The sequence below is a fragment of the Lepisosteus platostomus genome, chromosome 3 (assembly GCF_059453375.1).
Source record: "Lepisosteus platostomus isolate fLepPlt1 chromosome 3, fLepPlt1.hap1, whole genome shotgun sequence".
In the NCBI taxonomy this organism is placed as follows: Eukaryota; Metazoa; Chordata; class Actinopteri; order Semionotiformes; family Lepisosteidae; genus Lepisosteus; species Lepisosteus platostomus.
Window position 1 is genome coordinate 42,318,589 of NC_142613.1, and position 23,575 is coordinate 42,342,163.

General features: G+C 35.0%; 1 protein-coding gene across 12 annotated transcripts in view; it reads right to left on the reverse strand.

Annotated features, from left to right (window-relative positions):
* fam49a (family with sequence similarity 49 member A) overlaps nucleotides 1–23,575 on the reverse strand; it is a 57,556-nt gene that overhangs the window by 9,960 nt on the left and 24,021 nt on the right. Inside the window, exons 2-5 of one of the 12 annotated variants that reach the window (XM_088625628.1) lie at nucleotides 20,839–20,894; nucleotides 5,879–5,958; nucleotides 5,596–5,754; nucleotides 37–158 (exon numbers count right to left, since the gene is read on the reverse strand). In XM_088625628.1, coding sequence (XP_088481754.1) covers nucleotides 37–158; nucleotides 5,596–5,754; nucleotides 5,879–5,948 — 351 coding nt within the window. In that variant the 5' untranslated portion in view covers nucleotides 5,949–5,958; nucleotides 20,839–20,894. Of the gene's footprint in view, nucleotides 1–36; nucleotides 159–5,595; nucleotides 5,755–5,878; nucleotides 5,959–20,824; nucleotides 20,899–23,575 lie in introns of all 12 variants that reach the window. The other 11 variants (XM_088625627.1, XM_088625631.1, XM_088625626.1 and 8 more) reach the window with 11 other exon arrangements.

The following is a 23,575-nucleotide window of genomic DNA, read 5'->3' on the forward strand; positions in this document are numbered from 1 at the left end:
GATGTTTTGTAAGAATAGTAGCGGCAGAAGACATACTTCTCTTATCTCTTGCCCAGCTCCCTTGTAGGCCTGGAGGCCAGACAGAATGCTCTCAGAGTCCTGTAGCACTGCATTGACTTGGTTCCACACTTCCTTTTCACAGTCTGTGGGCTGTGCATCTAAGAGGCAACAAATATCAGTACTTAACAAGAACATATATATCCCTAAATTATGCAATTTGAAAATATTACACAATTCAATTTAGGTATGATTAAAAGAATGTGATATCATAACACTTTTTTCTGTAGTATATTTCATTTTCCTGCTCCTGATTTCACTACCCAACATTGCCCTAGATGCTTGAATTCTTAGGACAGATCCTATTAAAGGACAAATAGCATCATTTTCAAACAATTAAAGGAATTGTATTTTTTCATTCACTGTATTCTTCAATTCAACCTATTAATGTTGGTGCTGATGCAATGAAAACTGCCTCTGACCCACTCCGATCCAAAGGCAAGTCTGTCTTAGTAGCTCATTAAATCAAACCCACAGGCGAATCTGTAACAGTTAATGTATGATGTCACATGACTTCAATCAATAAAATGGTTTCTTTGTGAAGAGGGTTAGTAATCTTGCATTTCTATGTGACAAGACACTTGTGGGTTGTTGCCTTGTGCTGACCTTCAGCTGAGTCTAATAATTTGACTTTTTGTTTTTGCAGTTTCAGGTTTTTCCAGTGTTAGCCCATTATAAGGCTGAGCAATCACAGCTACACTACATGTTCATTCAGCCATGGAATTACATCCCAGTTTCACTAATGGTATACAATATTCTATTAAAATAAACATGAGTCATCAGAGTAGCTTACTCAGTAAATGTATTTTAGGATACAGGTTGAGCCCCTTTACCCATACTGCCACTTGGAACCAACTCTGACTGATTTTCCAACTGAAGATACACAGTCGGCTGAGAGCAGCCATGGATGGGATTGAGTTGGCTAGTGTCTCTTAACCTTACAGCACAACAGCAACCCTTGCAACTTCAAAAGACCTTGTGAGCTTTTAGTGTTTTCAGGGAGAGTCACATCCCCTGTGTAATCAATGTATACATTCCTGTCAGGCCAACGTTGGTATGTACAAAAAAAAATAACGACATGATCTCCGCAGCTCTGATTTAACCATCAGTGAGCTTAGCTAGTTATTCAAAAAGAATGGGAAAAAAAAACAATGATCAAAAGAAAAACTTTAGAGCTAATGGGAAGGTCACTTATAAAATGTGTATAGATTTGTCACTGGAAAAATGTTCTTGATATAGGTCATTTCAACTTGGACTTTTCAAGATAGATAAGAACTCAGACTATTTCCTCCTCTTTTCACTATAATTAAGAATGGAGATGCAGAAAACATTAAAGGGAAGTTAATTAAAACCAAATTTACGACAGTTATCTCCTGGAAATTGAAATAGTGTGGAGCTTACTCAGTAAACTGGAAAAATAGTACTGAGAAAGGATAGGTGAAAAACTTCTTGTTCTAATAAATAAATCTAGAAAACACTGTTGAATCATTGTAAATCACCATTCGAGTTGACTATTTTATTAATTTCAACTGAATTGTTATGCATTATATAAAGTTTATGTATTGCATGAACAGGAGCTGTTGCTATTGTTTATCCTCTTTATAATTGCTTTTAAATACAATGAGTATTAGTATTCTGTTGGTTGTACAAAGATTGGCTTATGAAATTGGACAACACTACAACTGTAATTTGTTCTATCGTACATTGATTTAAATAATTTAGTTTGAGGTACCTTGGGCCATGTAAGTTGTTAATTGTATTGACAGCATACATGAAACATGCTAAGCAAAGCAGCAATTAAAACATTTTATACATCACATAGAAATGGCATCACTGTACAAAATCCATGCACCACTAAGCATTCCAATATGTACATCTACTGTACATGAGTCACACACAATGGAACAGAGTTGTATTGAATTTAACCAAAATTAAACATGTAACATGCATATTATACTAAATAGATCTTAGTATTATTTGTTATTAAAACCGCAGTTTTAATTTCCATGCATGCTCAGAACACAAACTGATGATGATTCAAACCAGTAATGCATGCTTTCCGGAAAACTAACTTTGTAGGAAAAAAACAAAAACCTGCAAACCCAAATTTCAATTAAATCCTTAAATGTTGATGATTTTGCATGTAAAGTGTATAGTGGAACATCTTAACAAGTGCAACCAGTACGGTTAGTGGACAAAATAAAATGACAATATCTTGGTAAATGAAGGAAACCAAGTATATTCAAAGCAAGAGCTTCCATACAAGAATGGCTAACCAAAGTTAACCTAATAACATCTCAGCATGTGCAGAATCAGGTATACAAATGCTGGACAGGGCTAGTTGCCTACAATTACGGCTAGCATGGCTGCAAGTGGAGTCCTCTGACTTTCAAAGAATGGTGATTATTAGGGAGCATTTGGAAGGACATTCAATGATCAGGACAGCTCAACCTGCTTATGTTTCATAAGTAACAGTGTCTAAGGTGATGTCAGCATGGCACAACATCATTGGCACAGGACAACAGTGGGCAAAAGCACATTCTCCAAGACTGTGATTAAGCGGAAGGCAAAACATGTGAGCAATCGTAGATCAATTGATTTTAAATGTAAATCTGGTGCCTGAGCAGCTAGTTTCATCAAATAATATGCTGCTAAGAACTCCACAGACGGTTTGCAGTGCACAAACTATTAATCGCACCTCGCAATGCAAGTTTGCAAGTCATGGGGTAGACACAGCACAGGCAATAGACTATCAAGCAATGGAAAAATATGATGCAGTCAGATTAATCATCCTCCACGATGTTCTCAACAAATGTGTGGGAACAAAGAATTTTACAGCCCCAAGTGCTTGGTTCCTACAGTGGTTCTGTAATGTTGAGGGCCACATTTTCCTGGCATGGTTTGGGTGCACTCTTTTTTTTTTTAGATTAAGGTTGTTGCTCATCACTGAGTAATTGTACTGGGTGATCATCTTCATCCCGATTATTTTCTCCAGCAGAGTGGGGTGTCTTCCAGGACAACCCCGTCCAGATGGGTGGTTGCCCAATGTTTTGAATAAGCACGAGATAAGTCAAGAGATTCAATCAAGCATTTATGGGATATTCTGGTACAAATACTATGGAATTTTTTTTCCCCCACTTCCATCAACCAGTCAGTTTCTTCAGAATGGAGCCACATCCCTACTGCAGAATTCCAGACATTGGTAGATTCTGTCACTGCACATACGGGCTGTACTGGCTGCATTTAGTGGCCCAATGCCCTATTAAAACACTTTATAATGGTGGTTCCATGGATTTTGTCCACTACCTGTACCTCATTCAAGGCAACAGCGGTATTAGTGGTGGGGATTTGAACCCATCAGTTATCAGTCATGAGTCTAATAACTCACCAACTACGCTTTCTCTGAAAAGGTGTAGAAAGAAACTAAAATAAAATTGTGATACCAAGTTCCAGGAAGTTCTTAGCTAATTCAAGACACTTTATATTATTGATCTACACTTCAGAGCACAATTAAATGTCATTCATAACATTATACAGATACATGAACAAGACGATTATAATGCAAGATTGTCAGGTTTTATTTTAGTTGTCTTCACGGTTGTAGGAATTCCATTCAGTTTCATGTGAGGAAAGTCATTTATAAATACACGCTTCATAAAATACATAAGATCCACAAGAATCATAGTCATTTTGAATGTGAAAAATGGCAACTAAATTAAGCCTTCACATAATTCAATTAGGCACTTTTTATGAAAAACGATAAAATGTGGACCATGTAGATCTCTTTGGAAACAGCTTTGCATTACAATTCAATTACATTTACACTGTTCTAGAGACAAAAGGTATAAAGACCGATCATCGAGTTTTAGTATGAAGTAGTACAGTTTACATACATGCAAATACAGTATATAAAAAGGGGTATACAAACAGCAAAACAAAGCCACATCTTTTGTAATATTTATTAGGTTGATTTTTGTTTTAACTCCAATAACCATTTAGTAGCCACCTAAATTCCAAAATAATAGTATTATACTTATTACCATTAATACATTTCATCAGTAGTAGCAATACCACCACTATCTGTAAAGGTGTTGGGAAACAATTCCACTTAACAGCTACCATGAAGTTTAAATAAAACATAAGATTACAAAGCAGACTCACTAAACACTTTATTAAACTATGACGTTGCAGTCACCTTAAAAAGTAATCTTCTTTCTTCTGAGAACAGTGACCTAACAGGTCATTTAAATAATATGCAATATGTAGTATGTTGCAGAAAATTGTTGTTCCCACTCATATCAATAAAAACAGTCAGAGAATCAATACCATGTTTATCCAGGTTTACTCTTAATGCCTCTAGTTCTTTTTTATCTTCTTTCTAGTTACGATAAGAGTTAGGTAAAAGGTTCTTATGGGTGACTTTTCAGTGTTATCCGTCAGTTCAAACAATCTGTTGAAGTCTGTTAAATAATTCTTATCATGATTAATGACCCAACCAAAAATTAGATTTCAATGCGCTTAACATGTTGAAACTTCAACAAATAAACTCAATACCGATCTGTAACTTGCAAAAATTTTAAGTCATTCTGTTACATCATTTCCAATTAAAAAAAATCTTTTTCAAGTATCTTATAATACTAAGACATTTGTAAATCTTTGTCTTCATTTTGCACATGTTACTTTTTCTCCTATTACATGTGCACTTTCATCTCACTAGCTAACAAACAATCTGCCTTAGATTCAGCATGTCATTTAGGTTTATATAAAATTATTTCAACATTAAAACCAACTGTTATTTCCTTATTCAATGTCATTCTCTGTGCTGCAATAAATGAATCCCATCTTCCTAAAAGACGAATTCTGTATGAAATTAAATTTTGGCATTATGTTAGGGTGCTAATTCAAAGAGCCTCAAGGCAAGTTCATTTTGTTGCCTTGTTCATCTGGAAGACCGCTATAGGATACCAAAAACTGTCAGCACAGAAATAATCATGCATAACATGCACTGGACATTTCTTGGACATCCCAGGGCAGTGACTTGATAGCGTCATTATAGAATCTTCAGCAATTAGAGAGTTCTGGGTACAGAACACCTCATGTGTTCTCTGAGTCACTCTAGTGAGATACTGACCAATCTGTGAATTATGAGTGCTATTACCAGTTTTGATCAATAAAAATTAACTCTTATGCTTCTGCTGCAGTCACTCAGGAGAGATGAGCTACTGCTGATGAAAAATTACAAAAAAATAATAATAATTTGGGTGTATGTCAACACAATGAACTACACTAGCTTGTTAGAGGAGCTTAATTGATCACTATCAAGATCATATTATGTTAATAAAGGTGGTACCAAGATATCTCATATTTTAATGAATAAAGATTTTGGTTTCCCCCCTGCTCAAGGTCATATGAACGTGGCTTTCTGAATTATGTTTACTAGACTTTGTAAAGCTGTTTGCAACCCAGTGTAACAAAGACACATGCAAGTAGTTAATAGTTAAAATACAACAATCCAAGCCAGGCAAAAGCTCTGCTCACTTTCAAAGTCAAGGAAAAAGTTTGGCCCCTGATCAAGTTCTGTACAAGTGAGAACTTTTAAGAGATTCCCCATTTGGTTTCTGAAAGAGAAAAGCAAGAAGATAGGTGTACAGTATTGTGGACAGTAAATCAAACCTTTTCCTGGGTCAGCACCGCTCTCTGAGGAGGAAGAGATGATGGCTCAATCCTAAATTGCCTTTGCTTGAATCACTGATCTAAACCATGTGATTAAAAGGAATCAAGTAATGCTTTTTACCCTCCAGTAATCTTCCTTCAAACTTACTTTCAAAGTCCAGGAAAAAATGTGGATAGTTTTCTATTTCCCTTGTTAGGACTTTAAGAAGATTACCCATTCCAGCAAACCTAATTGAAATATAACAAAAAAAAAAATTAAATGAAAAAAAAAGTCAGTCTCGGTGATACTTACAATGGCTGAGTATAAGGGTATAGGCAGCACTGCACAACATATCAGTTTTTTTTTTTAAATATACACTGCAGAAAATTACTCTCTAATTTCAGGATATTAGATTAATGTTAACACTTTCCATATTTTTCTGAAAAAAGTGTAAATGAAGAACTGCTTTTTATTATATTTCAGTTGTGGAGTACTGTTTTAATACCCAGTTAAAACATCTACACAAACATTATTATTAAAAAAATGGTACATTTATATATGATAGAGAACAATAACATTCTTTAAGACTATTATATGTAGCTTTCATTCTTATATCACAGTTGTTTAATGGATTAAAAAGGGTAGCAATATGAAATTGTCTAAGCATACTGTATTCGTCTTTTTAAGAACGATTATAAATTCACTCTCACCAAGAGCTAAATACAACAGGTTTTATTTAAAGCACAAATATGGAGCCTCTATGCATTGACAATATATCATTAGAATCAAATGCATATTTCCTCAACGTTTGTTAATTAAGAATTTAAATAATCTCTGAACTGTCATTCCTTCTGCTTCCACTTGTCTCTATTGTGATTGCACCCCCAAGTACTTTGAGTATACTTCTATATTTACTGTTCATTAGAAAGACAAGCCTTCAAATAAAATCCAATGATGTATCATTCAGAAAGGTTTCAGAACCTACCTCTGAGTACAATGTTCAAAGACCCTTTCCAATTAGTATTTAAAATCGGGTGGAAGTGTGTAATTCACACACTAAGAAAATACGTAAAAGCTTTAGAAAATGAATAGCCCAGTTATTTATAAGTACATGTCCATGAAACTGAAATCAGTATGTAAACACGTGTATTCCTTTAATTTTCCATTTGCTAATGTAAAGTACATTATTAAAACCTAATTAACATAGTGCAGCCTTCTTTGTAGTAAAGATGCACTCATGAAGTGTCCATATGTTATGAATGCATACACTTGCCATTACAAGCTTTCCGGTGAGGTCATGTGGAAATGCATCCTTTTAATCTTACTTTCTGACGCTAACAGAACCCACTGAACCTTAGACTTCAGGAGGAATTTTTTAAAGAATTTTCACTCTATGAAAACTATTCCTCAACAACAGCCAGAAACCATAAATTCAATTAAGCATCTTGATTCAATAAAAAAGACCTCCCAAAATAAAGCATGGGAATTTTAAAACACCAGCTTGAACTACTAAACAGATCTCAGTCATGTTGTGTTCATAAATGTACTAATTTGTAAATAGAAATACACGGTGTAAATGTCCCAGCATAATTTCTCCAAACACTAATATGCACTAGTATACACTTCAATTAGAAAAGAAATGATTCCAAGTAAAGTGAACTGGTCTTTGTGTGTGTGAGACTGTATTTCTATCCTCACAAAAGAAAGAAGTAACTCATTTTAAATCATTTTAACCTTGGGGTCTAAGGCAGCTGTTAGTATTGTGCTGGTGCATTTTTTTAATTTACAGCAAATGTCTTGGATATGTTCATTGATATTTTTGACAATGGCCAATTAATTCATTTTTTATACTTTGAATAAATGTATTTTTGAAAATTCAGATATCTCACAACATTAGTAACCCTGAATTTACATCAAAGACTACATCAAAGTGCTGAAAACTGCAAACTGCTCCTGAAAACAGGATAGTAAGCAAACAGTGGCACTGTATCAATAGCTGCAGCAGGTTTTAAAATACACTGCATCATAGAATTAAGGTTTAAATCAATGCACAGTGGTAACAGTTTTCTACATTTAATTTTACATCTGTACGATTGTCATTGTCAACTTTGTAATTACTTTATTTTACCCATTTTCTAAATTCTGGTTTATTTCTGTTCTTTGTACAGAACTGCCAGTGTCTCCTCATACTTCGTTACTGCATGTGCTTAGTATTCAGAATTTCAGTGCAAAATTAAAGAGCCTGTTCTAATATTTAGGAACCAGCATGACGCATAAAAACCTCAAATCTGGCAAACTGATGTAGACCTCTTCAATAGCTTAATTTTAAACACATGGTAACTGCCTCCTTTCTAGTCTTTCATTAAAAAACAAATTTGAACTGCGTCACTGAACTAAGACATTGGGTACCAGTAGCACTAAGAGTTTAATTTGAACCACACCAGCTCTTTCCACATGGCACATGTAGCATTTACATGGTGATTAATCATACAAGGAGCACGCTGTGTTAAACATCGGCAATCAATTTCATTATGCAAGAAGCGTCTTGCCACAGTAGACATATTGTGTAAAGAACACAGGTTATTGTTTGGCGAGAATACTGAGGCCAAATACCTACATGAAAGTGGACATTGTGCAGCTGTTTTGACAACCTTGCAATGTAACTCAGTGGATTTCCTGTGCTGCAGACATTTTACCCTTTTTGACATGGGCCTATTAAAGCATACAACTACAAAGAATAGAAAGTTCAGGTTTAAAATAAAATGTGAGACTGCCCTCTGCAGTATCCTTTCTTGCACAGCGAGAACTAGCAGGAACAGCATGAAGACTAACAATGTATACCTTCAGTTACAGCCTATGCAGAGAACAAAAAAATAACCCTGAATAATAAACAATGCTGAACACATTTGTGCTCATGTCTATTTGTGCAGTAAATATTGCAGTTAACAACCATGCCATTTGTTTTCTTTCAAATGCCTAACCTCGTTTTCATTTGATAATTTCCCAAGTTGTTTTATTGCCATAGTGAAACCTACTGATTAAAAGAATTATGCTGGTAACCAAGGATTATAACATAACCTTAAAGCTAATGCAGTAATAAGATAATAATCACTCTTAACTTGTCAACACCAGCAAAAGCTCATAACGGAAGATGCAACAGTTGATCACTGGTGTGCTTAACATTTACTGCTGCACGCTATCAACAACAAAATCATTCTCATAGTGCCAAACTTGGCGTTTCATATATGTGAATTTTTATGAGAATATCTACAATCCTGCATCATAGTTTTAATAAGTGGAAGAAGCTTATTTGAAAATTTGATATTTCTAGCTACCCATCTACAGTTGTCACATAATAGGCTGTGAGCAGCCTCTTGTGGCCACTGGAAATAATTAACAAGAATGAGCAGTGCTGTACATTTATTGTTCAAAAGCTAAAAAGCAGTACTTTTACTGCAATTATGTAACGGATAGGTACAAAAGCCTCAGTGTATAACTCTGGCACAGTCACAAATCCATGCTGCTGTAACATTCTTCCAAATAAGTGGCAAACAGGGAATATGTAGTCAAGTTCAAGAACATGGGAAATCATAGAAATGTCTATGTTAGCATTTTCATTACAACCATTAGCCTTACATTCGGTAAGAATTTATTACCTGCTTTTACATAGCTTCACTTCCTGATGAAAAAGTAAACAAACAAGTATGGATGTTCTTATCTTGCTCTTTGTAATTAAAGAGATACAGCAAGCAGTTTGTATCAACACCAACTAATTCAGTGAGTTCAAGGGAACCACTCTGATTTTTTGGATTTCTCCCACTGACCACCCACCATGCATTTTCACCACAGTTTTCTGAATATAGGTTATGTGCATAAGTACAAAGTTTGTATATTTATTCCAAGATAATAACAAATGTTCTATTTTTTTCATTTTGAAAATGAAGGCTACTATATTTTTCCTTTTGACTTTTTGGTTTCATTTATACACTTATTTTTCAATTAATCAGGCTTTCTAATCAGAAGTGGCAAGTAATTGACCTATCAATTCTAATGCAGTTCCACAAGAGCACATTATTTTGGTAAATCAGAATGGCTATTCCATCAGTGTATTGATGAAGGTGTGGGATTACAAAATATGAAGCTAAACTCTATACCCATGCAATGAAACTTAATGCTTTAGGACAATATGTATGTCATGAGGAAAGTGAAATGAATTAGTTGTGTATATTGCATATTGAAAATTCAGGAGAACAGTGTCACAGTTTATTATTCGGTCTAAGTATGGTGATTTTGTTCTGCACATGATAGTAACTGTTTTACGGAACCGTAAAGAACAAAATAATTAGCCCTCTTTCAGAATTTCTGAATTTTTGCACATTTTCACCCATTAATCTTATCAGAGCTTCGTGTGGGTCTTAGTGATATAGAGTGCCGTGAAAATGTATGTGCCCCCATCCCGATTTCCTCTATTATTGCATATTTGTGACACTGGATGTTGAGACAAAATCTAGTATTATATAAAGGGAACCTGAGTGAACAAATAACACAGCATTCCACATATCATCATATTTTTAGTGGAGAACATATACAATTTTATTTTTATGTAGTGCTTTTAATCATAAAGGATCTCAAATACAAACAGGAGAGAGCGCACCACCAGTAAAATGAAAGACCCACTTGAGTGACGTGCAGCAGCCCTGTTTCACAGCTTTATTAAGTGGAGAAGTGAGAAAATGCCATAGCAGACTACACTGTGCAAGACTATAGAGTAGAATTTAGCCAGAGCAGCAAGGTTAAATGACCAAGTATTCGCAGGAAGGCACAGCCTACACCTCAGTGCCCCGTTAACATATTGGGGAAGTGGCTTGGAAATGCTTCAGTTCAACCTATTGGGTAATCCAATCCCACAAACCTTTTATTGGAAGTTTCCCCTCCCAGTACTAATCAGACTCAGTTATGAAGGTGTGGTAAAAAACTACACCACTAAGAATTTATGGTCTAATATTTATACATTTTTTACCTTTACCTAGTCCTCACCTCATCTGCCAGATGACATACAATAACAAAATAGAATTATTATTTGAAATATAAATAAGCCCGCATTCAATATCTCTGTATGAAAAAGCTTCACCCAGTTAAGATGGCATGTAGAATCAGGTAATGTAATGTAATGTTGCTTAATTAGCCCTATACAATTTCTTGGATTAGGAATTCGTCTTTTCACATACCCCAGCTTGCTCTCCATGAGACAGACACAGAGAGAGGGAGAGAAGCTTGGGGTCAGAGCGCAGGGTCTGCCATTGTACAGCGCCCCTGGAGCAGTTGGGGTTAAGGGACTTGCTCAGGGGCCCAACGGAGCAGGATTCCTCTGCCAGCTGCGGGATTTGAACCTTCCAGACCTTCCAGTCACAGGCACAGATCCTTAGCCACAGAGCCACTGCTCCGCCCCAGGTGTACCAAAACATGCAAATGATTAGTTACAAGAAGTGATTCTGCCTGTACTGTTTATATATAATCATTAACTTTGCCAATTATAACACATGACCAGATCAAAATAAATCTTTGACAGTCTTAGAGAAAGAATTATCAGTCTGGGATGGGTTACAAAGCCACTTCCAAACAATAGAAGTCCATCATTCCCCAGTAAGAAAGAATTTACAAATGGAGAAAAATCAAGAGCAGTGCCAGTCCATCCAGGAGTGACTATCCTACCATATACTCTACAAAATGTGAGCATATGCTCCTAGAAATCCCAAAGAAAGTTACATCCAAGAATCTACATGCTTCTCTCACTATGGCGAATGTCAGAATTCAGGAATCCAACATCAGGAATATATTGCACAAGAACAGCTTTCATGGAAGGACAGCCTGGAGGAAACCCCTGCTCTCCAAGAAGAACATGGTTGTACGTCTTACGTTTGTATAACAGCACTTGAATGAAAAACAAGACTTCTGGAACAATGTGATCAAATGAGCCAAAAGTGGAGTTGTTTGGTCATAATGTAAAATGACAGGTTTGGTAAAAAACAAACACTGTCTTTAACCAGAGGAACCTCAAACCAACCATCCAACATGGTGGGTAGATGGTAATCAGATAGAGATTGCTATGGTGGGACCTAACTAGAGTTGTGCATTCAAGAAAGCCCTCAAACATCACACAGCTGAAGCACTTCTGTAAGGAAGACTGGGCCAGAATTCCTCCCAAGTGAGGTGACAGACTCATCAACTTTTACAGGAAACATTTAATTCAAGTTATTGCTGGTAAAGTTATTGCTGGTAAAATGGGCTGACAAGTTTCTGAATCAAAGTGCACTTACTTTTTCACACTAACATTTGAATGCTGACTGATTTTTATGAAATAATGAATAAGTACATTTTCTTTGTTGTTAAATGAGATTAGTTTAATCTACTATAAGGACAAGATGAAGGTCAAAACTTCTAAATATGTTAAACCAAAACCATTTTAAACCATGGATGTAACAAAAAAAAAGAGAGATAAATAAAACGGTAGCCACAGCCCACATAGGCAACCAAGGCACTATCCATCTGGAATGGATGTATCCTTAATTATGTCGAATTATTTTGGAAAGTATACACAGTACATTCCTGGTTAGGGTCTTGAATTCAAGGTAACCCCTTGGACATCAAGTCTGAACCTTCCAATTTGGCTATGTCTTACTCGGTACACATATTAGAAAGAAATACTCAGGACAAAAAAATCTTCAATGATAAAAGTGAAGTGTAAAACACTTAGGATGCCAGATTCTCCATTTTCTAATTTCTTAGGACAAAAATTTGAGACTGAACAAAATTTAAAAAATCATGCAGAATTTTTACAAAGGCAGTACCCGTTTTGCTTGGCTTTTTATTTAAAAAAAGCCATCAAGACTTAAAAAAAACATCACTATTACTATTGTTGGCCTACAGGCAGTGCTAAAGAGGCTATTTAACGTGTTTAGGATGGGGAAAAAAGGCTCCTTGCTACCTTTTTCTAGAGTGTACCAGCTGACAAGATTCCGAGTGATCTCTACTTGATTCAATGCTCAGGATACCTATAAACCTCCCTCATCTTTAAATTGAATTAATTAATCTATTTCTACTAAATAATATTTTCTATAGGTGGTCATTTTGAAAATAACCTTAGGACCCTAGGTTATCATCAGCCATACTGAAGTTCATTAGTTCATTTTTGTGTATGTATCAAAGGTGGATAGAATTTTTTATATTACATGGTAAGGACATTAGTATTTATATTTTTTGGCATGGTTTTGCTGTTCTCAGTATATTTTTACTGTCCAAATGGCACATTATCAGTGGAGCATCTTTGAACAGCAGCACTAGATCAATGGTCTTATAAAAAAAGATAATGCCACTGGGTTTTAAAAAACACCATTGTGAAGCTCAGGTTGTCATATTTCTTATGATATTAAGTTTGTGGTGTTGTGTTTTGATTTTGCTGCTTAAAACTGATGGAATTAATACATTTTGCTGTATGAATATTAACAGTATTATTGCAAGCAGCGCTATCTCATTAATTTGTTTAATTAGAAAATACTTTCAAACTTAACGGTTGGATCAAGAGGATACTGGTGCAATACTTAAAGAGATGATTAAAACATTTGCCGGAATGCAACATAAAATGCAGTGCAGATTTCCAAGGCAGTGACGGATCCGTCTATGGTTATGTATAAATATTTATGCTGGAACAGCTTAATTGAAATGGGAGTTACTTACACACCTTCTAGAAAAGAACATTAAGAAACACTGAAATTACTGATTTAAACACCAGTATGAAGTTGTCACTTACAGTTTGCCATGCAATTTGTGATTTTTCTACCGCAACATTTTGCTTCAATCCCAAAGCAGTGTCCTGAATTAGGCAGAGGTGCAAATCTTAGTACTGTGATGAATGAGTTTCATGTGCATTTCATTGCAACAGATTTTAAATGACTTATTCAGCTTGAACATCTTAAAAATTATGCAGTCCACTATCCAAATAAAGATTAAAATAAAAATAGCATATACATCTACATTCAATATTCTTAAAACTTGTAAGGTCTGATGAGTTTATAAAATAAACCTCTATGCCTTCTAATTGCAACCCTCTAAGGTTCAAATGTCTACATCTTTACATTTTGTAAAACTTTGGCAGCCCTGTAAAACTGCTTATTAAACCACATTTTAACAATTCTAAGCTACTTCCCTACTAACTGAACCAAACACTGCCTGCCAGACTCTGTGAATGTTATCACAGGTTCATTCCAAAGCCAGAAAATACATTTTTAAAACTGAACACAAGCTTTATATATATTATAGTCAGATTGGTTTTTGTCTATTATATCTAAAACATACAACATATAAAAGTTGAAATATTAGACAATTAAGATTCTTCATAGTTGAACCTTACAAGAGTATGCACAGACCGTGAAAAGGCAGTGTCAAAAATGGAAAAAAAATCCAGTCCTTGGCATCAAAACGAGGCATCTTAGGCAGACAGTCCTCTCTATTTTTAAGTAACACAGAGTATTCAGATAATCAACTGAAAACCCTGCTGGCTTCCAAAAGCCAAGCTGTTTACTCTTTTTTTTGCTTGGCTTTTATAGCATTAGGCTTTGGCGTCTTTCATGCTGAGCTATAGCGATCTGATTTTGTTAGTTTTAATTAAAGACGACATGCACGCAGAATGGCCACAAGGTACAGGCAGCCTTTGAATTGTTAATGCAATGATGTGAAGGCTACACAGCGTTTCATTGTTCTGACTGCAGTGGTGATGCCGAGATATCTAAACAAGTCAGTTGACAGGTTTTGGCTACAGATCAGATTTTATTCTGCTGTACTGAATAATAAAAAAACTAACAAATGTTATATACAATACTACATTTGTGATTGCTTTTATTTATTCAATCTGGAATTGGATGTTTTTATTGTAACTCCACCCAATTTGAAATTGCCAGTTGTTTTTTTTTTTAAAGCTTGGCTTCTCGATGGCAGATCCTCTACTTAGGGTAAAATGTGCAACCATACCTCTCCAGCAAGCCCACCAGTTCATAATCTGACACTGCAATCCCCATAGCACCTGACAATACAGGTAACGCTGACTGGAGGAGTGGCAAATTCCTCTCCAATGTCACTGGCCACCAGGTTTCAAAAGTGGCAGTTTCGCTGAACAGTGGAAAGATGAAATAAGTAATCCTAACCCTTACTACAGTACATAGTGCTTAACCAGTTGTGCATCATTGCTTGAGGGTCACAACTGGCTTATAATATGACACATGTCTAAACTAGCTACATTTGGCCACTAAGATGTCTTCCTTGCTGCCCAATATTTTGAACTCGTCATACAAGAAAGATAATTAATATAGCTATACAAACATTATTTCTTAAAGCACAATTGTAACACCTTTTTAAGCATTTTTTTTGGCAATTCCGCAAAAAAAAAAAGTTTCATATTAGGAAACTACTACCACGTAATAGTTTCAAAGCACCGTGTAATAGATAAAACATGTAACAAAATCCTGGGAGTGACAAAGCTATACTTAACAGCACCAAGGTAACTGGAGAATAATTCAAGTCAAATCAAAAGGGGAAGTACCCACTGAACATCTCATACCACAAGTCAAATTGAGCTGCTTTAGCAAATTAGCTGAATACCAAGGGATAGAATACTAAAAAATGGAGAGTGCAATTCAAACTGAATATAAGCTTTAAAAACACAATTACATAATTTATGTGGCAGCGCCATTTCTCACAGGAACTGCTTACTCAACTGAGGTGGCAGGTACAGTAAAGGTCAATGACAGTTGTGGAAGTAAACAGGATGTAATAGTTTGAACAAAACAGGAAAATGAATCATAGAAAGGAAGTCTCATATATACTTCCTTCAGCACAAAGCCTTGACACCTCCCTCCAATTTATTGTACCGTTACAAATACTTAGTCTCTCAAGTTGTATAACTAGGAGTTGTAAGACTAAGATCAAGCTGGTTCTTTAATCCAAGTTTATAATTGATTACTTCTGCTACAAATACAAACCAATTTATGAATTGCTAGTTTTTAATGTTTTTTTGATTTTTTGTTTTTGCCTGGACTTTTTCCCAACAAATTTTCTGACCTATATTTCAATCCTTGAGCATCAACAGGTCCACATAGCCTCTTCTAAAAGTGGCATATTAAACGCTCATCCTACTGTTCTTTTTAAATCGCATTTAAATACTACAACTTACAAGAACATGCATGTAGATTTAACAGGTGTAGTACATGGTTACTGGGTCTTAACCAACATAGACCACGTGGCTAAAGTTAAAATGATCATGTATATAACAGGTCAACAATAATTGGGCCACTGAAGAAGTCATTAGTCATTTTTAAAATACACTTCAAATATATTTAAAGATTTCATTATGAGCTGCCAAGGAGTACTTCAGGAAGTGCAGTTAAACTGTATATGCTTGAATAAGTACAAACAATGCTCACAGCATACAGTAGTTGTGATTGTAAGATTTGATCAGTTCTTATTTATGTGCAAATTAACACACTGCAGTAAACAATCCTTTCTCTGGTGACTTGCTGGAGGAATTGTTGTGACAATTGTCCCACCACTCATGTTTTTTGTCAAATATCTAAGGATGGTCACTACCTCCAGGAAAACATCCGTGCATTAATTTATTTCTCTGTCAAAGCGTAAACTGCATGCTAGCATTCCAGTCTTTGTTTTCCTTCACATTCTTATTACAGGGGACTTCCTTTCAACAGTACTAATCTCATCCTTTTGTTTTGTGTATTTTTGTGATTTTAAATGACCATCTATTTTTATCTAATCAATGCGGTCCAACTGATAAATGACAAGTTTTGTAAAATAAGTTATACCCTACATACTGTATATGTACAATAAACTAAGTGGACACATTCACTCAAGCATTTTCATAGTTTGCATGGACAATTTGGACCATTAAGCACCACTATATTTGAATTGACATGCTGAATAATTATATACTGCAATTTACACCAAAATAAGCAAACTATTTTTTTAAGGATAAAGACAGAAATATTATAAATTCCAATAAAATACCAGATTTAAATTGCATGCACAATGGAGTTGTTTTCACTTAAATTGCTAATAGTGTGTGTAAACATAAAACATTTTTTAGTTATATAAAATAAAAAATCATTACTGTGCAACCCACAATCACCAACTCTCCACAAGAGGGAGCCATTGTATTGAAAACACAAAATACGGTTTGTGTAATAGCAAAATAAAGCCTCCTTTATCAATGTTGATTAGAATTTCATTAGAAGTAACACTGAACACAAACAACAGTATTTGAGCTCCTCAGACTGAAATGAGCCCCCCAGTTTCTGCTTTATGAAATATACAAGAACATGGAGCCTCCGATCACAAAAGTAGGTGCCACACCTGAAGAAGGCTCCACGGCCGAAACGTTGTGTTCTCTTTCTTCTTTTTTTCAGCATGGAATAAACCTATTACTTGTTCCTTTGCAGCTAATATAAATTACAATTAACAGTTTTACAATGCTTGAGCTTTTAAAGATTATGTTGTTCTATGGTGAAATAAAAAATTTCACTTTAAAAAGTATATGCAAAATTTCAAAACAATGAGCAGAAAAAATCACAATAACGCATAAAAGGACCTTAGCAATTTTGCATACTTAAATGCCAATTAGTCTATGCACAGTGTCTTGCATAAGTATTCACCATCTTCCAGTGATGTCTCATTATTGCAAGGCTTGAGCAGGTTTGCAAAGAATGAGTGAAAGATATACAATCCCGGTGTGCACAGTTTGTAGAGAGGTATGCAAAAAGATTCATAATTGTAGCCAAAAGGACTTCCACTAGGTAACAATTTGGGGATGAAAATACATTAAACTATCATGTTTTCTGACTTTCTTTGCTGACCTCTACTGCTCATAAAAGCGTTCATTTTTTAGAATTCAAGTTTGGATTAAAAATATTTACTTACAAAATACACATATTTGTAATCAACAAAATAGTAAAATGGGACATCATTAGAAGGAGATGAATACTTTTGAAAGGCACTGTATGCACATATACATAATAAGAAACCCTTTAGCACAAACTGAGTTATGGAGGACTCACTGCTATGTAGCTTAACTATTTCATCTAGAAGAGGATGTGAAAACAATAGCATTTTATTTTGTGTGGTTACCAGTGTTAGATGGATACTGCAGATGCATAACAGTTTCCTGTCTCTCGTGTACTGGTTAACATACACAAGGCATGAGCTGAAGTGCAAAAGGTAAAATTTTAAATGCTTTTACATTTCCTGTATAGCTTAACTGTGACAAGATTCACAAAAAATGACTGCACCAGTGTACAAGAAAACAGCTCATTTCACTATGTCTTGAAAGCAATCCAATTAATAAACTGCATTTTTACTATTCTTAATAAAAAAAAAGCTTGATACAACAAATCTTTGACACTTGAGTCATGTATGGTCTTTCTCCATTTTCAAAATGGTACTGCTAAGGTTGTTTTCACTGCTAACCTTGGCTTATGGAAAACTATAAGCAATTTCGATCCTCCCATCATTAGAGAGTAAAGGTCAGATGTTGCTATTTATCAATCACTAATCTTACAGAAATGTCTCTCTGCTACAGTATCGGTTATAAGTGTTTCAGTTTTATGAAGATATGCAAATAATGAATGATAATTGCACTTCCTAACATAGGGAGCCCTGCCTTTTTAAATATTCAGAAAATACGTAGTGGAGAGAATTTGCCAGGTCTGCAGCTCATAATAAAACCTTCACCAGACTCTGTGAATAATTTGTCCTTCACAGTACACTCTGTACAGTCTCATGTTCAGTATACAGAATTGCAAGAATGTGTGAAGAATTCAGACAGTTCCATTTTTAGTGCGGGTAAGCATGTGGTAGAGTGAAAGTGACAAAAGACTACTTCTTTGTTCAACCTTTTTGTTTAATGCCCTTTTTCTTCCTATTTGTGGCAGATGCGTGTGCTTCTTGCTCACACTGTGGTAAATAAAATACAGTAGGGTGTTGACATTCATGAAGGTTCAGCGCAGAGAACTTTTGTGAATAGTCAAATCTGCATAAACCAAGTCCACCTCTATACCGTTACATAAAGTACTAGAGTATATAGTAGGTAGGTTAAACAACATACATAGCCCTCCCTTATTTGATAATTAAAGTATTAATGGAGTGGCTTGAAGTTATTTTAAAAAACATTGATCAAGTAAAAGAAACAACATTAATCACTAAGTTATAGTAATCTGTTAAAATAACATGAGTCCCTCTATCTTTCTGCCTCTGTGATTAGTATGCCCCACTGTAGTGAAATGGGCAATAAAACTGTCTGTGAGACTGTAAATCTTGTCGTTCTCCACTCTGGCGGATGCTGGATAGTAGGTACTTGGGCAGGGGGCTGAAAAAGGTTCACTAAATAACAAGATCCATCTCAAGATCCTAGTCTGCAGCACCACTAATTTGAAAGGTTAACCTTCTGTTTGGTTTTATCCAAGCCCCTGTTGGCCAGACCAAATCAGGTAGAAGTGAATTTGCAAATGTTAAATGCATAGATGTTGAAACTCTGCTGGATCATTAAGATATTTTGCTTGCCAAGCAAACAAAACTGCAAATTATTGAAGAAATAAAAAAGACTTAGAATAAGAATGCTTGTCTGACACTAACTGAATGTGCATGGCCATAACCAGGATAAACAATCCCATAAACATGACTATTTATGCTGTTTTCATCTCATTCTATACATGAAATATGTAGACACGTGCAAATTCAGACAGACCTAACCGTGTTGAAAATGTTAAGTGGGAAGCAACATTGTAAAGGTCCGTGCTGACCAAAACAACTGATATTCAGCTAGCTGTAACCCACAAAATCTCAACCATGCTGTTGAGATACGCATGGTGAAAAGCAGCAATTCAAGATTTATCACTGTGGTGAATTTCTGGGTTTTAATTAGTCTAATCTGCTTAGGTACATGCACATTCAATGTATATATACACAATATATGAAAATATTACTTAAAAGAATAAAGTCACTCATAAAATTATGTGAAAGCAACAGGTCAAAATTGCAATAACTTAATGTTGAGTATGTCTTAAAGAATGTTGCGACTTCATTGGGCAAACATACATACAGGTAGCTGCAGCCAGCTCAATGTTTTCCCCACTCACCTAACTAACCAAGCCAGATGAGAATCTTTTGTTTTTTTTTCAAAAAGAGAAAAATCACAGGTCATCAACTGCTGGTGATATTCTGTGAATTCAGTCCCATTATAGATGTCCTAGATTATTTCAAAAGATGCATTGTCTTGTAACAAGACCCTGGAACCACTATAAAGGTGGCCTCAGCCCTGAAAATTATACCACGAGAACATTCGAGATCCCCAGTCGCCAGGCCACTGTCTTACAAGACGGCTAAACTGCATAGTGACAACATCACACTCAAGACTGTTCCATTTATTTACAAGATACATTGAGGAGCAGTCTCTTTCACAATACTAGAGGACATCATCTTATCATACTATTCATCATACTTTTTTGCCATGGCATTTAATAGGCACACATGGCATTTGACACCATTCATCGTTATTCATGTCCAATGAAAAACATTAACCTACTGAGCGCACCTTAAATAATGTAACAAAAAGTGACTTATTTTTAATTCATCAGACCAGTTTTGGGGTTAGAGAAATAAATCAACTTGACAGGATAAAATTAACAATTTACAAAACTATACAAGAGATATCCAATTACACATACACACAACATGTGCATTCCAGAATCCTACTTCCTATAAGCCTAGAAGCCCAGAATTCTACACCTATAATCCAAATACACAATTAAAAAACCTTAATAAAAAGAAAGCCTTAATTCTAACAAAAATAGTTATTATTCAATTAACTCCCTACTACATAGATACCCAAAAGTGAGAGGAAATTAATTATCTATACATAACCATTTTATAATATAATAAAAATTCATATTGCTCCCATTTTTTTTCTGATTTTCTTTTGACAAGCATTGACATTTTTCTGGGATCGTAGTATCTTTTTTTTATTTACTATATAGTAAAGTACTATCATTTTCAAAATGTTACCTTTTTCCACTTACTGGAGAAGGACTTGTGTTAAGGTCTTGGTTAGTTTTATAACATGGGCTTGTCCTTTCTTTCTGTAAAAGAAAAAAAATATTAGCTTAGATATATACATGTCCATTTTCTATGGGTATGATGCACATCTTGTGGCCACATTTATAAATCAGCAGGAATGAGAGTTTAATCATCTTTATTCATTCCCAGGTAAAAGCATTAACCTACTGAAGTTGAATGAACCTTAAATGTATTAAAATGTGAGTATTTACTTACCATTTCTGTGGTTAGAGAAAAATAAATCTGTTTATAATCAACTGCATATGCTGGATATTTTATAGCACATACAAATACTTAGGGCAATTTCTGTGTAATGTTGCTTAATGTACTCTTTTGCTTTTATCTTTCAAATTTGAAATGTACAAGAGCTGATTTGAACTCTACAAAATCTTTGAAGAAAGAAAATATTAACTCAGATGGTTCAATCAGTGTGCCACTGGATAATGTTAAAAAACAGAAGACCATAATGACTAAGAATTGGGTTAACCCAAGACAGGGTAAAAAAAAACAACTAACAGTGGTACCTATACTTCACAATAATTCAGCAATATCTAGAATAATATTGAGCAAATTAATGTATTTTAACCCTAATATATAAATACACTGCATTAATGTGCACACTTTGCATCTTTCTGTTCTTTTACTGAATTAATGAATTAAAAAAGTATCCATACAAAAAATGTTTATACAGTATGATTAACTAAAGGCAGCTCTATCTCCCAAATCTGGAACATACAATTCCAAATTCCATGTACCAAAGAAATGAAAGTAGAAATCTGAAAGTAGGATTCCTGATCAGAAACCTCTTGTTAGGTAAGCTTTGTCGGTAATAACATCAAATTTCAAAATATTGAGACTATGAAGCTACCAGATGGGACACTTGTTACGTAGGCGATGAGTTGAAGTGCTGCCGACGTTTTGGCTTAATCGGAAAAGAAATTCTCCTTACCAATTAGATACATTTATTTATATCCATGACTCAAAATTATAACCTAGATCTCTAAGATTATGAAGATCATTTCTTGCTTACTAACATTTATGGTTTTCTCAATTTTTTAAATTAAATCGATTAAATAAAAAGCGCCAAAGGAAGAGAACAATGTTGACTTTCTGTGTTCTAAATGTTAAGATTTTTCTAAATGATAAAACTATCACTTACAGTATGTTTATTTACGCCTGTTTAAATATCAAAATCTGACACAAAGTCGTTAAGTTTCCTCCATTGTTACTAGTACAAATTCATAAATAATATGAACAGACAAGTTAGTGTGGAGGGTAGTCTTTCTGAAGCCATACATTATCAGTTTATATACAGTACATGCAGACGGCTGGGTGATAATGTTACGAAATACAGGAATCTAAAATGTTGATCACATTCAAGAAGAAATGTTGTGCTTACAAGTTCGTAATCTTGCTTTAATCATTTGGCATTACTTATGGAATAGTAAACAGCTCTTTCTAGTTTGCTTTGCAATTATGTATGCTGCACCTCCCTCTCAAACTAAATGAAACAGAAATAAATGACATTCTGAAATGAATAACACTCCCATTTTATAATGGGAAGTGTATTGAGGAAGCAAATTACCCTGACAACATGATTTAAGTTCAAATTGGTAAAGAATTATGGCACATTAGCAATACTATGCACTTCCTCAAATTTAATCTTTTGATCGGAAAGGTCAAAGGAATAAAAGTTATATGAAGTCTGATGGCCCAGGCTGCTTGAATTTAGCTAGAACTTCCCCACATTTAAAGGAAAAACAAGTTGTTTCTAGAAGCAGCTCTCATAACTAAGCAGGTGATGCTTGTCTGACTGGACTGTTATGACTGGGGGGGGGGGGGGTGTAAATGTCCATCAGGTATTTCAGGAAACGCAACATTTCTAAGATTGATATTTGGAAAAATGTAACCAAAGAACAAGGTTATGGTCCTAGAGGGTGATGGGAACATTATACAAACTGCTGTAATCCAATGGGACAAATCTCATGGGTATTACAAATAATTATTGAATCCTTAATTATATAAAGATGAAGATCATTGTGCTGAAACAACTGTACTGTTAACGCTTCCATTCCAGTATAAAACTAATGATGGAATCTCTTCATTGGACAGGAAAACAGCAAGTGTCCTTCTTTATAAATCTTCAAGAAGGATTAGCCTCAGTCTTGCCCAGGAGTTAAAAACAGGCTTAACATTTCCTGGGTTCAGACTGCCCAGCAATAGCCAGACTTCTACGCAATTCTGTTTCACAATGACAACTGTCAGTTTTGTGATCCAGTCCTCTAACTGTTGTGAAAGCCATGCTCTTAAGTTCAGTGAAAGGTTAGGGGAGAAAGAAGTTCAATGAACCATAAAACTGAAGCAATCCCATGAGAATACGAGACAGGAAGGAAGAGTAGATATAGCAAAATTTCACTTTCAGATGCAAATAAACAGTAATCTTCCTTTCACCAAAAACGAAAGCCATACCAATTGCTTGGCACCATATTGTTTAAACAAATACTGCTCATCACTTGGCCTTTTTAACCACAAATCCACAGTTCCACAGTGAGGTACACCTGAAAGACTACAAAGGACACTAAGCTTTACCTAAGGCCTAAATTTAACCATTAGATAAATAACTACTAGCATAGAGATGGTATTCAGCTTTCTGCACTTACAAATACTCTCCTTCTAATACTACCAAACATTAAGCCATGA